General features: G+C 39.6%; 1 protein-coding gene across 4 annotated transcripts in view; it reads right to left on the bottom strand.

Moving 5' to 3' along the window:
- il1rapl2 (interleukin 1 receptor accessory protein-like 2) overlaps positions 1-16,244 on the bottom strand; it is a 472,397-nt gene that overhangs the window by 20,589 nt on the left and 435,564 nt on the right. For all 4 annotated transcript variants that reach the window (XM_040015740.1, XM_040015741.1, XM_040015742.1 and 1 more), the window contains exons 10-11: positions 934-1,074; positions 95-155 (exon numbers count right to left, since the gene is read on the bottom strand). In XM_040015740.1, coding sequence (XP_039871674.1) covers positions 95-155; positions 934-1,074 — 202 coding nt within the window. The remainder of the gene's footprint in view (positions 1-94; positions 156-933; positions 1,075-16,244) is intronic.

Here is a 16,244-nt window from a genome sequence, read left to right as displayed (position 1 = left end):
CATGATATTTGTTTCATTTGTATCAATCCTCACTTTAAGTTTAGCGCCTAATCTGTTTACACAGCACTGCACAAAAACATCCAAGAAACCTGACCTGCCCAATGAGTCGAGGTCCACTTTAGTATAGGACAGATAGGCATCATACTCCTTATTATCTGTGGAGAGAGACAGAGAGAGCATGGGACAGTAAATAAGAGTATTTGGAAGATTTGACAAATCAATCAACAAGGCTTCCCCGTCTTTCTGTGAGTAAAGTGCTTCATACAGTATATATATATTAGCAGTTTCTGTGTAATTATTGCACTAAAAGACAGTAGACAGCTCCTGATCATCAATACATGTAGACTTGATGAGAAAACCGTAATTCATGTTTTGGACTTGTGAATGCACGGCTAAGAAAATCCAGCTGCTTTAGGACCTAAACTTGAAATCAATACTTTAAATCAATACTACAAACTTACATCTTTATAATTTTCCTTTTGGCGGTTTCGCTGTTTTGTTCGGGGAGTGATCTTGCATTGCTTTGTCAGTGTAACTTTTTAAAAGTGCTGCACAAATAGCTCCTTATTCCATCAATAGATGAAAAAAAGAAAAACACATTTTCATTTACTCTGCTGTTGTTTCTATTAATTGCCTTCTTTGACTTCACTACAGGCTTGTGCATCTTATGTGCTGTACAGTGTTGTACTGTGAGACTCATCCTCCAGTCTGTGTTATGCTATGTGTAGAAGCCCTACAGGAAAATCCTACTTCAATAGCATAATTCCTTTGCATTACTTTGTTTCATTCGCAGCAACAGTCTAACTCTCATTTTGCTCCATGTTTGTAGTTCTCTGATCTTCCTATCAATGCTGATACCGCTCAGCGCTCTGATACCTGTCTGACCCCTTCTGCAGTGTGCTGAAGAAAAAGGGAGCACTCAAAATAGCTTACCATCTTCAGTTTCATCACTCCCAAAGTGTCTCCTGTAGCAGAGCATGATCTCCAGGTTGTAACATTTATAAAGTGCGGTTAGGACTCCCAGCAGCAGCAATATGACCCCGAGGCCTCCAGCTAACTCCAGACGGTACATATCTGCCAGAGATACACAGCAACAAATTTATATCAGTGATCAGTCTGCTTGGAGGAATACTAACTGATGTAAGAATTAAATCTCCCCCCCCAATAACTCAGAGCTTTTCAAAACATATTTAGATAATGCTTTTTTTAAAATAAACTGCTCACATCTGACTGCTTTGACAACAATCTTACTTCAATTATCTTCAGATTGGCACATTTTTCCAAATTGGCAGTGAAGCTGGAAACTCATTCACTCACACAAAATACACAAACACACACAAACATGCAGAATGCTGATATCAGCTTTTCATTTGAATGTGTTTTTTGATAACTCGCAGCTGCATTTAGAGGCGTTATTAACGGCCTGCAAAAAAAAGCGCAGAAAACCACACCAATGAAGCCCAGAAAAAGACAAGTGCACACAGAAACACACTGGACCAGATGCGCTAACATGAGAGTCACAAAATCATCTGGCTGTCTATTTAATTAGAAGCTAATAAATTAACAAAGACCCTACAATAGAGAGAAAACTCCAACAATCAGATGACCCCTCCACGAGCAAGCACTTGGCCAGAGTGGGAAGGAAAAACTCCCTTTTAACAGGAAGTAACCTCTAGCAGAACCAGGTACAGGGAGGGGCGGGGCCATCTTCTGCCACTGGTTGGTGTTGAAGGTAGGGCAAGGTTGTTGATATCTCTGGCTTTACATTTCTCAAAACAGAGTCGTCTACAGCACTTCAGTAGCTCATTCAATGCATTCATGCAGCTGGGGTAGGGACGAGGTAGAGACTTGTCCATAGCACACACATGCAGATGTTAACACTTATGTTAGCAGACAGACGTCAGCCTTTGAGTTTTATTTAATGCAGAAGTCCTTGCATTGGGTCAAAGTTAAGACTTTCACAACAATGACTTCCCCAGTTGAGTGGCACATTCTCTAAGCACTCAGTCTTTGACTTTTGGCAGGTTCATAGTGAATTATCATGTAACCACTTTACATCCACCCAGTGTTCCCAGCAACAGATGAAAAGTTGTGAAGCATTTTGCTCTTTGGAAATGGTAAAAAAGCTGTGTGCAGCATGTAGTGATTCAAATATGGCTACTTTCAGGTGATGGAAATGTTAGCTACTACAATCCACTGTGTATAAACTTACACAGAAGTAGGAACTACTGCTGCTGCTTTCGTAGTTGTAGCTTAAAATAGTTTTTTTTTTCACAACATGCATCGACTAGAGAAGCTTTCTTTCAGAAGGTCTTTTTCCTTTTTAGCTTTTATTTGCAGTTTGCTTACTTAAACCTGCTTGGTTAGGTTTAAGAAAAGGTCGAGTTTTCCAAACACATGAACCACATTTGAGCCAGTCTGACAAAGCAGTGAAGGAAAAATATTGAATTTGTGCTAACAGCAAACTAAAAACACGTTTTCAGATAAAGATTTTCCCTTGTTTAAGAGTAAAGGCTCACAAGGCTAGAGAGACAATAATCCCACCTTCGGTACACACGAGAGAACACTCGCACTGCCACACTTTTGCAGGTTTGATAGTTGTAAGTAGCAGAGGTGTGGACTCGGGTCACATGACTTGGACTCGAGTCAGACTCGAGTCATTAATTTTATGACTTTAGACTTGACTTGAAAAAATATTCTAAGACTTGTGACTTGACTTGGACTTTTACACCAATGACCTGGGACTTGAATTGGACTTGAACCGGTTTACTTGAAAAGACTTGATATTTTACCCCAAATATAAAATTTAACATGCATATTATATAGAGATTGAAAATGTGACGTCATTCACGGATAGAACCGCAAAGGATTCTGGGAACTCGTGGCAAGCGGTACTAGCGCACGCAGGCTTTCAATTGAAATCAGTCACACAGCGATAAAAAGAAACACAAAAATGTCAAGAAGCTGTTGTATTATTAACTGCAATAGCCGGTCGCATGACAGCCACGGGAAGCCGACGGGTAAAGAGATCGGTTGTTATCGGATTACGTCGTTGAAGAGAAATTGTTCGAGCCATGTTTCCGAAGTAACAAAGAGGCGACGGATGGCCTGGATTGCAGCCATTCAAAGATCAAATATAACGTCCCAGAACACTCCAGCTCACAGGTTAGTCTGCTCCAAGCATTTCCACAAAGGTCAGTGTTTTGTAGTTAATGCGTCATTTTTCTTAACATAATTGGTGATATAGGTTACAAGCAAGTCTGGCGCTGAACAGAAATTGTCGCGCTATGCTCCTTTATTTATTGTGTTTATTGTGCATAAATAGTGAATTGTCCTGACACAATATTGCGTTTCGCTTCTGTTATTATGGTACAGTGACAAAAACATATACTTTTATTCACAGGATAAAACAGTTGTTTTGTATCACTAATTGTCCAGTGCGATTACAGCATACAGTATTATTGTCACTGCTACATTTCTGTGATGCTACCAGAAATTATTTCCACTGCTAATTAATTACCGTTGAGCTCAAAGGTCCTATTAATAAACGGTTAACGAATGTGTATTTATGACGACGATTTGTGAGACTGGTAAACTTATGATACGTACGATGGTCTTTCGTTCTACACGGTGCATTTCAAGGTCCTGTACCCATCCGTCGGTAAACTGTACCTGGGCTTGTTGCAGTGACCGGAAGTTACTAAACTTCATGAGTGTATGCACTCACTCCAAGAACCGTATAATTATAAATATGCATATAAATATGCTACGATGAGATAGCTGACTTCATCTAACTAGCAAATGTTTTCCAGGCTACGTTGGTGATGCAGTTTTTTTTTTTTAAATGATATTTTAAAAAAAATATCATTTATTTATGTATGATATTTTTGTCATGCGATTTTAAAGCCAGTCCTACAACCGCATCCAAGAATAACATGCAGCTTATCTCAGAACTGTCGGTGAAAATTATTCTTGGAGCTAGGTTTAATTGAGCTGCATTTTAAAGAGGTGCAATTTCACAATTTGTGTATATTTTCTAAGTTCACTATTTTGTCATGTGTTGAGAAAAACACAGATTTAAAAATTACATGGTCTAATATTTACATTTAGCATATAACTGCAACATGCTTTTTTTTCGTTTTTTTTTTTAAAGACTTGAAAGGACTTGAAATTCAAAATTTCAGACTTGTGACTTTACTTGGACTTTTACACCAGTGACTTGAGACTCGACTCTGACTTGCCTGACATTACTTGAGACTTGACTTGAGACTTGAGGATAAAGACTTGAGACTTACTTGAGACTTGCAAAACAATGACTTGGTCCCACCTCTGGTAAGTAGTCATCACTGCACGTTTTACAGTTTGCGTGCATGTTTTCACTGGTTGCAGTTAGTTAATTTTTTAGGGTCACCATACTGAACGTGCAGTAATGCTGTGTTTCACCAAACTGCAGACTACAAAGTAAGTCCACCGCTCAGATAAAGAGAAACAGGTGAAATTACAGCAGCGTGTCGGGCACACACCTGTGTGAGCTGAGATTGTGTTGTGTGAATGGATGGTAGTACTATCAAGGCAATATGAGTGCATGGAAGATTAATGGAACACGGCCGGTGAATGACACCGTGGGAAATATGATCCATTAGTGTACCCGCCACACACACACACACACACACACACACACACACACACACACACACACACACACACACACACACACACACACACACAGTTTTTTGGATGGATTTATCAAGTCATGGTAAGGAATAGCACACACTGTAGTAGAGGGTAAGTGAGTCCATTGTTAAAATTCAACATAAAGTACATTAACAATTGCACCCAGTAATAACTGCAGCACACGTAGTTTTGTCTGAACTAAACTAAAGTCCCTAATTAATATTTTCTGGTGTCTCTCAGTAAGCGGCTCTTGGTTTTGACGATACAGTATTAGTCTGTCATTATAACTATTAAGCCAACATATCAGAAACTGCCTGGCGACACAACACTACCTGTTTTTCCAAACTGTCAGATATAATTGGCTAAATGAAGAACAACATGACCCTGTGATCATATCTGTGATGCACATGCTCGACGTTTTATTCTTAACAACTCTACAACAACAAGATTTAAACAGAACATTTAACAGTTAATATGTTGTCGTCTTTGTCTTCTTCTCTGACCTTTTTGTGTTTGGGTTAATACAGTAATCAGGATATTAAACACAAACACAAACTAGGGACAAACTAGGGATAAACTAGCGTCGGTTGTTTCTGCACATAATATAAAACTTATCAAAAGATAGTATTAAATAGTATCTTTAGGCTGTTGCAAAAACCCAACTGGGGCAATCGTGGCTCAAGAGTTGGGAGTTCGCCTTGTAATCAGAAGGTTGCCGGTTCGAGCCCCGGCTTGGACAGTCTCGGTTGTTGTGTCCTTGGGCAAGACACTTCACCCGTTGCCTACTGGTGGTGGTCAGAGGGCCTGGTGGCGCCAGTGTCCGGCAGCCTCGCCTCTGTCAGTGCGCCCCAGGGTGGCTGTGGCTACAATGTAGCTTGCCATCACCAGTATGTGAATGGGTGGATGACTGGATATGTAAAGCGCTTTGGGGTCCTTAGGGATTAGTAAAGCGCTATATAAATACAGGCCATTTACCATTTTCTTCAGCTGAATCTATAAAAAATATTGATGGTTTGACAAACCAGAGAGTTAAGTTAACAGATATAAAACAAAATCTTTTCACAAACAACACGATTCCCAAAGAGCTCTCAGCTCTGGCACATCTCGACATGATGTGCAGTCAAAATAATGAGGAAACTGGACAAGAGGAGGACAAAAGAAGATGTGGCAGGTCTGAAAAGCTATTCACAGCAGACAGACAGCATGCGAATGTCATGTTCTTAAAAAACAGGAAGAAATCCAGCAAAAACCTGACACAGGACCTGAGAGATGCATCTGACCCTTTAGCTGATCCATCTACTGTTCACTGAAGCTTCATCAGAAATGGTCTCAGTGGATGGGTGGCTGTCAAGGAGCGCTTCTTCAGGAAGGGAAACAGGGAGGAAACTCTGAGGCTGACTTACACAAGAACTGGACTGAAAATCAGACAGTAGGTATAATGTAGTGATGACTCCAAATGGGGAAATTTTTGATTAAAATCATTATGAGTATGTATGGAGATCAGGAAAGATGTACACCAGTGAATGCCTACAGCCATGGTGGAGACTCTGCCTTTGTCTTTCGGGCTGTATCTCAGTAAGTGGTGTTGGGGAGCTTCTTAAAACTGATGCAATTATGAATGCAGAAAAATACTGTCAGATTTTGATCCACCATGCAATGACACCAGCTTCATTTTTTCAACATGACAGTGATCCATAACACACTGCCAATACAGTAAAAGCATAACTGGACAGAGAAACAGACCATGGAGCACTGTCACTCATGGATCGGCCTCCACAGAGCCCGGATCCCAAAATGATTGAAGCAGTGTGGGATCCTTTGGACAGGGAACAGAGCAAAAGGCAGAAACATCCAAAGAAGAGCTTTGAATGTCCTTCAAGAAGCCTGGAGAACGATTCCTGAAGACTATCTAAGACTTAAGCTTGTTAGAACTGTCTCTGTGTTTGCACATGTTTTAATAACCTTAGTAAGACCTTTACAGGGTACTGTACTATTGTGCCTTTTGTAAACAATAGAGTAGTACATTTTTCTTAGTTATGTGATCAGAAATTGAGAACTTGAGAAAAATCCTTGACTGTAATAAAAACACACTGAGGTCATTTATAATAGAAATGGAAGCAATGTGGGATCATCATAATGCAAAGATAAAGTGCCACGAGCAAAATGTACTTCATCAGTAAGTCGTCTAAACTTTCTACCTAATGTTCAATAAGATCTGTGTGACCCTGCAGGATGCATTCCTGTGCTGAACATCTGGGATACTGTATAATACTGACATGATTAAAATGTCAAGAAATAGCAGCGCTTGAGAATTTTCAAGAAGAAATAATAATTGTATAAAAAAATACAACGTTCAAGATCTTTTGATTTCAGTTGTAAGCAGTGTCTTTGCAGGAAACCCTGGAAGCTTAATATAACCACACAATATCACATTTAACCCTTTCATGCATGAATTATGACAACCTCAATCAGGATGTTTTTCTTAAACATAAGAGGTTTTTTTTACATGTCCACTGGCTGACCAGTGGGTGGCAGGTATGGAGTGACGCATCAGTGTCCAAGGTAGTGTTTTATGACCAAGTATCCCATCAACACTGACCCCAATACAAGAAAACAGCCTTTGAATAGCTGTCCACTGTAGTGACCACTATGCTGAAAGGGTTAAAACTCTTGTTAAGAGCATAAAATGAGAGCGCTTGTTTGTAGATGCTTTCTACACTGATTTGTAAGATGCATTAATCTTTAATGAATTTAATGTTATTTTGCATATATTTGTGATGCCTTTTTAGTCAAATTTACTAAACATGTCATCCTAGATGTGTTAATAATTTGCATAATTTCCCAGATTTCGAATAACTCTTTGCAAATGTTCGTTTGGATTCAGACGTTAAATTCCAGCTTAGGCAGTTCTGTATTTTCCTCACTAGCTGTAACTGGAATGTATTTATCGCACGATTTTCAGTTCTTTTTTCAATTTGAGTTCTTTTGCTTTCTTGATTTTATGGCCAAGTCATGCTTTTTTTCAATTGCATGACAAAATAAAGGCTATTTTTAAGGATAAATTTATAAAACACAAGATCTGCTCCAAAATATTGTTGACATACTGGTGCAGTTCATCTCTAAAGTCTTCCACCATGCAGCTTTGTTTTTATTCACCACTACAGTTAATAAACCAGCTGAAGTTACCACATTTCACCAGTAGACGTCTCTCCAACCCTTCTGCTCCCATCAGCCAAACACTACCTTCACTAGATACGCCTAACAGCAGACAGAGCAGGGACAGCAGTGAGTGGGGGACGGAGTAGAGGGGTGGTGGTCTGAGAGCGGGAAGAAAAATAGTGAAATTCCAGTAATTGCCAAATATTTGCTCTACAGTAAAGTTAACTCACATTGCTTCCATTAGTAATGAGTCACATTTAGAAACCTCTGCTTCTGTCTCCTGCCTTCATCCATATCTATCCCTATCTCCTCCCTCTTGTTTCCTCTCTCAGTTTGCACCCCCCCCACACCCACTCTGTCACCACTGGCTCCCCTTCATCTATCTTTCTCAGATATTTTCCATTAGTAATGAGTCACTTGCTGCTGTCTCCTGATATCAGCACACAGGAAAATGGGTGCAGAATTTTGAAGTTGGATTTTTAAGCATGCTTTTTACTTATTAGGCATAAAAAGAATTGGGAATTGTAATGGTGACAGTGTCTGCATGTAAAGGAAAGAATATGATAAAAGATTTTCTTTTTTTAACATAAGTTTTCAGACACTCGTTCTCTACCTCGGGCTTTACAGCCCAATGCTATTGCACTGAAAGCTCATTCACATCCACCGCCTTTGCTTTCTTTCTCCCCGTTTGTTTTTTATCTCATTCATCTGGCTTTGACAGGAATGCTTTTTGCATTTGCTGCTAAAGTATTATGTCTAAAACAACAATTATTAATAGCAAAAAATAATCTGAATGTTGGTCTCCAAACACACCATCTGTCACACCATTGTTCAGTTTGGACCCATGAAGTGTTTAAAGACTCAAACCTTGTGTTGCCTCTGGAATTAGTACAGCCTATAGTAATATTCTATCTAGTAGGCAGGTTTTTAAAGGCTCTCTGTGCAGACAGGTCAGATACTGTATTCTGCCTCAGAAACAGTGGTCTATATACAGTCTATATACAGTGGTTCCAATGTATAAAGACTGCACAGACTGTATATAAAAGATAACAAAAAAATAAGAAAGAAAAAAGGGGCTAACCAAATCAACAAAGGGCACATAGACAGAGATCAGCTACACCCCCATGTGCTACAATCGGTCTTTAAGTCTGACGTCATTAGCCGTTTCCGGGTCCAAACTCCGCTTCAGGTCTTTAAGTCAAATGAACACTGCGGCATCACTGAGAGTTAAAACCTGTCTAAATTCTTTCATCTTTAATAAAATGATCAGTGTTGCTGCTTTACCAGGTGTAACAATTAAGTTTAACGTCCAGGCATCCATGAAAACAGGATTATTACAGAATTAAATTAACAGAGTTAGAAGTTAGCTCACTAGCTTCCACCTAAACATGATATAGCATGTTCTGACAGAGATTTCTGAAAGAATTCAAACGTACAGCTCTGCTATCACTTCCAACATAAATGAAGACAGAAAACTAAACAGCAGTGACGTTTGTAGGGTTACTGAAGTTGGACTAGCTGGTATATAATGATGTGCTACGTGCTCGCTAGCGACACAGCTATGGTTAGCATAAACACAGTGAAGCTGGAGGATGAACACTAACTTTTTTCCACTCGATAAAAGTTAACGTGAGTGTTCTCGGTGGTCAAGGACAAATGCGATCGCATGGCAGGATGCTGTAAATGGACCAGACGGACGGAGTTACATCATAAGGTTTTAAAAACTGAGCTTTAAAATGAACAGCAGCAATAAAAACCAACAGAGGCTGACAGTGATCACTGACTGTTTTTAGGGGCTTGTTGAGATTAAATAGAACAAGATACAAAACATTAAAACATGTTAAAAACACAACAGTCTTAATAAACACAGTAGTTTGGACCCGGAAGCAGAATCCATCACATCATCACTTAAAGATCGGATAGAAATGCATGATCCAAACTCAAGTGGCCACTTCAGGAACTGCAATTTGTGTTTGTTCACTTTGGCTTCATTTTTTAAACCTGAGCGTTGCTGCTTTGGCTGTTAGATTAAGACAACTTCAATTCTTGCTCATTAGTCATATTCATGGAGTTTGGCTACCATCCCAATGCAACGTCAGTCTCATTCTGAGTTGAAATATCCTGACAATAGCTGTAAATAGCCAGAGCAGCTAGTGCACAGAACAAATAAAGATGTATAATGGCATGAAGGTGGAGTGGACAGTATCTGATGAACACGTAAACAAGCTTCAGAATAAATGGGCCTACTGTAAAGAAAAAAGTGTGTTCTACAAAAGGAAAGGGACACAGTATGATATCAAATTTGGAAAGGCGATTGAAGGGAAAGTCTGGAGAGTTTGTTGCCCTTCCTCATCCATAAATCCATGTTCAATCCTGTCAAACCGGAGCCTGTGGTGAGCCCAAACTCAAAGCCTTACAACCCCTGAACAAACCCTTGAGTGACATTTGAGAAACTAAGTCCATGTCTTTCCCCATCTGTCCTCCAGTTTGTCATTTCTCTCAATCCTCCTCCCGATCTTTCCGGCCATCTCCCTCCTTGCCTCCATTTTTTTCTTTCTAGTAAGCCTCTCGTCACGGTGCTGAAGGCAGCTCTTTATGCTCTGTCAGTTGCAATAAGCAGATGTGGATGGTGTGTGTACTGTAGGTGCGCGTGTCCATGTGAGTGCATGCGTGCAACATAGATGCATCAACCCATTACCTTGGGTCACTGCAGAGTGAGAGCACACCCTAATTCAATCACACACACTCAGTGCAGGAAATCAAGCTTTGATAACTTGCGCTAACTTAAGATAACTTGTGCTTTGTTTAGGCTGTCATGTCGAGTTCTGGCACCCAAATGTGACCTTATGAGCTCCGAGGCTTCGGGCAGGAGGCTCTGGAACAGTCAGCTCTGTTAGTGAACTTTTAAATAGCCCTGACTTGAAGTGGGAATTATAAATAAGTCTGCTTAGTCGGACTAAGGATGATAGTTACTGACTGTACAAACAGTTCTGTTTTTGTGGCTGTTTTTCTTCTTTTAACTGTAGTTCAGCTGAGCACATGGGGGGGGGGGGAATAATTATTTGATCCCCTGCTGAATTTGTCAGCTCGCTCACTTACAATGGACTGAACAGTCTCTAATTTTTATGCTGGTTTTATTTTAATGGTGAGAGATGGAACATCATCATACTCCCCAAAAAACACATTACATAAAAGTTATAAACTGACAAAATAAGAATTTCCTACACTGTATCTAGTGCATCACTACACCTGTTTACTGCATTTGGTTAAACGTTTAGGGAAAGATATGACATCTTGATTGTGTCTGTGACCTTTGTAGTCTTTTAATAGGCTTTTAAGGCCCAGCAATGAGAGGTGTACCAATTCTAAAAGCAACTGAATCAATTTGTGACTCTGCTTCGAATTCTGTGTGCAACCTCTGTTCAGTCAGAGCCTGGCACCTTTGCCTCCTGTGCGCCTGTAAAAATGAGCATCCAAAGAAATTTTGTGCAAGCCAACAAAAATAAAAAAATAAAGCTGATGCAGTGCATGAATTTGTAAAACCAAACCAGGGAGTCTAAAGATGCTCCAGTGTTGCAGCAGATACACTCCACAAAGATGTCTGCAAAAACATCCATGTCCAGCTAATCAGCAGGTTTCCTGATTACAATGGCTCAGTGTAATATAAGTGTTTTATGCATAAACACATATTATATATTCTTTGGGCAAACTGAAGTGATATTCGTGTTTTGTGCTGAACTTGGCATCTGATGTGCAGAGATGACCTCATCCAGTGTGACATGTTTCTTAAAAGACCGAGCGCTGTGATTTATTGCTAAAAGGCTTAAATATTCCCTTAGAGACCTTAATTTCATTTTAGTTATGATTAACCTTTGGTCAGCAGTTTCTCTATCTCTTATTATAATCAGAAAGTATAGTGCCTTTAGATGTAAAATCCAAAAATGGAATCAAGCGATTTATTATGTTATAACTTCCCCAAGTTAAATAAAATAATGACACTACAGATGGAGCTATCTTTGAACTGGCACCAGTGAGTGAGTAAGTCACAGTGTGTGCAAAAGGAATATAGTTAATGTCAATGAATTTTCAGTACAAGAAAATCCCTAAGAGCTACTACTTATTTCATGCCTTTCATATGAGAAATGTCAAGTGCTTTACAGCAGAGGACAGTGTATGTAACAATGTAACATAGACCTGAAAACCTTTATTATAATAATTAAAATTAAGTCTGTGTCAGACGAAAATATTTAGTTCAATTCAATTTTATTCATACAGCACAAATCACAAACAAGCTTTTTAGGTTAAGGAGGAGAGGTTAAGACCCTACAATACAGTCCCCATCAAAAGTTTAAGACCACTTGAAAAATGGCAAAAAAAAAATCCTATTTTGCATGATTGGATCTTAACAAGGTTCCAAGTAGAGCTTCAACATGTAACAAGGAGAAATGGGAGCGAGACAAAACATTTTACTGAAAACAAACTAAAACAGGCTGTTTTACAGCTGATCCAAAGTTTAGGACCACATGCCTTAAAAAGGCCAAATCTGCGCAAAAATGTGGATTCATTGTCATTTTCTGTCAGTAGTCACACTGTCATGACGTTCTGATGGCAACGGGAAAAAAACGTTCCCTTTTTGAACGTGGTCGGGTTGTTGAACTACATGAGCAGGGTCTCTCACAGCACGTGATCACTGCTGAGGTCGGACGCAGTAAGACAGTCATTTGGAGTTTCTTAAATGATCCTGAGGGTTATGGAACAACAAACGTCAAGTGGAAGACCCCAAAAAAATTCACCAGCACTGAGCCGGACGATCCAATTGGCTGTCCATCAAGACACTGGACGATCCTCGACCCAGATTAAGGCCGTTACTGGTGCCGACTGCAGCCCTATAACCATCAGATGGCATCTGAGACCGAAAGGCTTCAAAAACAAACGTCTTCAAAGGCCTCGTCTCCTTGGACGCCACAGAATCAACCGTTTGGACCAAACATGCAACACTGAAAGGTGGCAGAGAGTTTTCTTCTCTTATGTGACCCTCGCCTGTGTGGTAACGCCTGGGTTTTTCAACAGGACAACGCTACAGTACACAATGTTCTTTCAGGAGAGTAACATCACTCTTTTGGACCATCCTGCGTGTTCCTCTGATCTAAATCCAACTGAGAACCTTTGGGGATGGATGGCAAGTTTACAGAAACGGACGACAGTTCCAGACAGCAGACGCCCTTCGTGCGGCCGTCTTCACCACTTGGAGAAACTTCGCTCACCTCATGGAAACGCTTACATCAAGCATGCCGCAACGAATTTTTGAAGTGATCAACAATAACAATGAAGCTCCTCATCACTGAGTTCATGTCTGAACTTTGATTTCTGTTTTGGGGGGTTTACGAAATATTTTGGAGGTGTGGTCCTAAACTTTGGATCAGCTGTAAAACAGCCTGTTTCAGTTTAAGTGTTATTTTCAATAAAAAGTTTTGTCTCACTCCCAGTTCTTCTTGTTACATGTTGAAGCTCGACTTGGAATCTTTTTAAGATCCAACCATGAAAATATGATTTTTTTGCCATTTTTCAAGCCGTCTTAAATTTTTGATTGGGGATGTAATACAGCAAAAACCCCAACAATCAGAGGATACCCCCATGAGCAAGCGAAAGTGAGAAAGAAAAACTCACTTTTACCAGGAAGAAAAAAGAATAAAGAGCAAACAAAATCAAATTAATTTAGGTTAAAGCTGTATTTGCTTAGAACTGAAACCCAATTCATTTTTACACAAACATCCAGCTGGTTACAACGTTCCAGTTCATAGTTTGTTACAATAAATGCTGAGGATACAGGACTGGTTCAGCACTAACCATTTATTGGCAAATCTCTGGTGGTTCTGGCTCAAACTAGTAACTATTTACTTATGCATAGTTTGTTTTTATGACTCCAACAGGGGAATAAACGCAGGACTAGGGATGGGTATCGAAACCCGGTTCTTGTTGAGAACCGGTTCCCACTGTTTCAATTCCTTGGAATTGTTTGCCATTTTTGCAAACGATTCCCTTATCGATTCCAGTCGCCCTAAATGACGTCACCACGTTGCGGAGCGTCATTTACCTGGCAGGAAACACGGTACCTAAGCGGCTGAAATGCTCAAAAGCAGGGACATTACTGGATATTCTTGTGTAATTGTTACAGAATAATTTATGTTACACTTTGTTATTGCTACAGGAGAATATTTATTTTATTATTTTACATTTACATTTTTTTTCCCCGGGGACCCTGTGACACCCCATTGAAGAGCCGTAGGCTGTGGATCTCTTAAGATCTCACTGTTGGGTTTGTAAGGCCATGTTACTCCTAAATTTCTACCTTGTTCAAAGAGAAGATATAAAACAAAGTTCTAAGCTAATCGACTTTAGTGTTCTCCTTTTTTAAAAATAAGAATCGATAAGAGAATCGATAAAGAATCGAATCGTTAAACAGAATCGAAAATGGAATCGGAATCGTTAAAATCTTATCAATACCCATCCCTACGCAGGACGTTACCAAAGAATAGAAACCTCAACATTAATACTGATAAAAGTGGGCTAAAAACTAATTCGACCTCAAAGACCTCTGAGAGAGGATGTAATCAAACAGAGTTCTCATATTTAAATTCTTTTTTAAAAGGTGGAATGAACCCAATAAATAATAACATTTTTTTAAAGTGCAACAGAGCGTACAAGAAGTTAAAAAAAGCTTTACTGTGGTTTCCTAAAAGATGGAAGTGTAAACAAGGGATGTTGTTGCTTTGCTGTAGCCCACTGGGGGTTTTGCATATAGGAGAAAATCCTCAAAATAAACCCAAAACCATACAGGAAGCCAACACAGAGCAGCAGAAAATAGACTAACGTTCTCTCTGTTTCTGGTTGTGGTTAATAGCTGAGCTGCAGAGTTTTAAATAAACTCAAATCTATAGTTGTTGTTTTCGAGAGACCGAGAAAAAGAGCGCTGCAGTGATCTGTCTGCTCAAAGAAAGGCACTGGTCATTTTTAAACACTCTTTTTACTCAGAAGTGGTTATTAGTTTAATTGCTATACAAGTCAACCCCGAGACTCGGACTTAATTTCCGCATATTGTTAAACAGCAAGTCTCAGCTACTTTTGAGGCCAGCTGCTCGGGTTTCAGTGCTGTCCTCGTTTATCATGGAGCGGCACACGGACACGCAGTTTCATTTAAACAGTTATAACCTTCATAACCATTCTGCAATTAAATATGGAGAACTATCATGACAGAGGAGATGATGGAGGTCAGGAACTGAGACCTTATTTTAGCTGTTTGGGACATTGTCTAAAGCAGGGGAGTCAAACATAAGGCCCGGGGAACAGAAGTGGCCCAATAAAGACAATCCGGTCCACTTGATATCTTCGGAAAATGTGAAGGAGGACATAAATTTAGGACTTTTAACTGTATTTTCATACATTTCATAACTTGCCCTAGTTATAACAACCTCCCCAACAATAATTCATATTGTATGAACCAATGAAGTAATAGATAAAAAAATTAACGACAGAAAAATTCCATTTTTTTCCCACTGCTATAGAAATGTCTTTTTGCATATATGGTTTCCACTGTAAAATAAATAAAACAGGATATTTTCTGTGTATTCACAAAGACATTCTGGTCATTAGGTTCTTATAATTTAAGCCCAAAGAATTGTGCTGACAGATTTCTTTCATTACCTGCAGCTTTTCTTTATAATGCAGAGAAAAGCAAGAAGTGCTGTTTAAATTTCACTTCTTTTTCTTATATTAGGATATCCCAGGAATTAAATGTGCAAGTAAACTACTTCAGTAAAAGGTACGTTTCTCTGGTCCAGCCCACTTCAGATCAAACTACATGTGGCCTGAGATGTAAAATGACTTTGACAAACCTGGTTTAAAGCCCGAGTTAAAAACTTCCCAACAGGTGATGAGCTATAAGGAAAAGCTTCTTTCTTGAAGTACGTAGTGAGCTAAATCTAGGTTAAACCTGTTATCTTTTGTTCATTTTCTTTCAGTCTAGATGCTTACAGAGCGGGAGTTCTGAACGAGGAGAAGCTGAGAAAGAAAGAGTTTTGAGCTCTGGGACAACTAAGATGTGGAAAGTGCAAAAAATGGCTGCATACCATTTTTTGTGCCATACTGTTTGGAGCCAGGGGTTAAAGAGGAAATAAAGAAAACAAACAGACAAGACAGTGTGAGCGTGCTGTGGAACAGAGCACGCCAACATATCGAATACCTCGATTTCATTTGCAGCTGCTTGTGCGGTTGCTCCTGTAGGCAGAGCTGACAAGAACGCTTTCAACATGTACATACACCTACTTCAGGTTTCATGCTGTGCTGATGCACACGCCCGTGTGTGTGTGTGTGTCGAGAGAACACACACTGACAAAACAATCCCATTCAACTTA

The sequence above is a fragment of the Simochromis diagramma genome, unplaced genomic scaffold, assembly GCF_900408965.1.
Source record: "Simochromis diagramma unplaced genomic scaffold, fSimDia1.1 OVJJ01000685.1, whole genome shotgun sequence".
Classification (NCBI taxonomy): Eukaryota; Metazoa; Chordata; class Actinopteri; order Cichliformes; family Cichlidae; genus Simochromis; species Simochromis diagramma.
The sequence above is the reverse complement of the archived record's forward strand: the minus strand, read 5'-3'. Positions and strand labels throughout refer to the sequence as shown.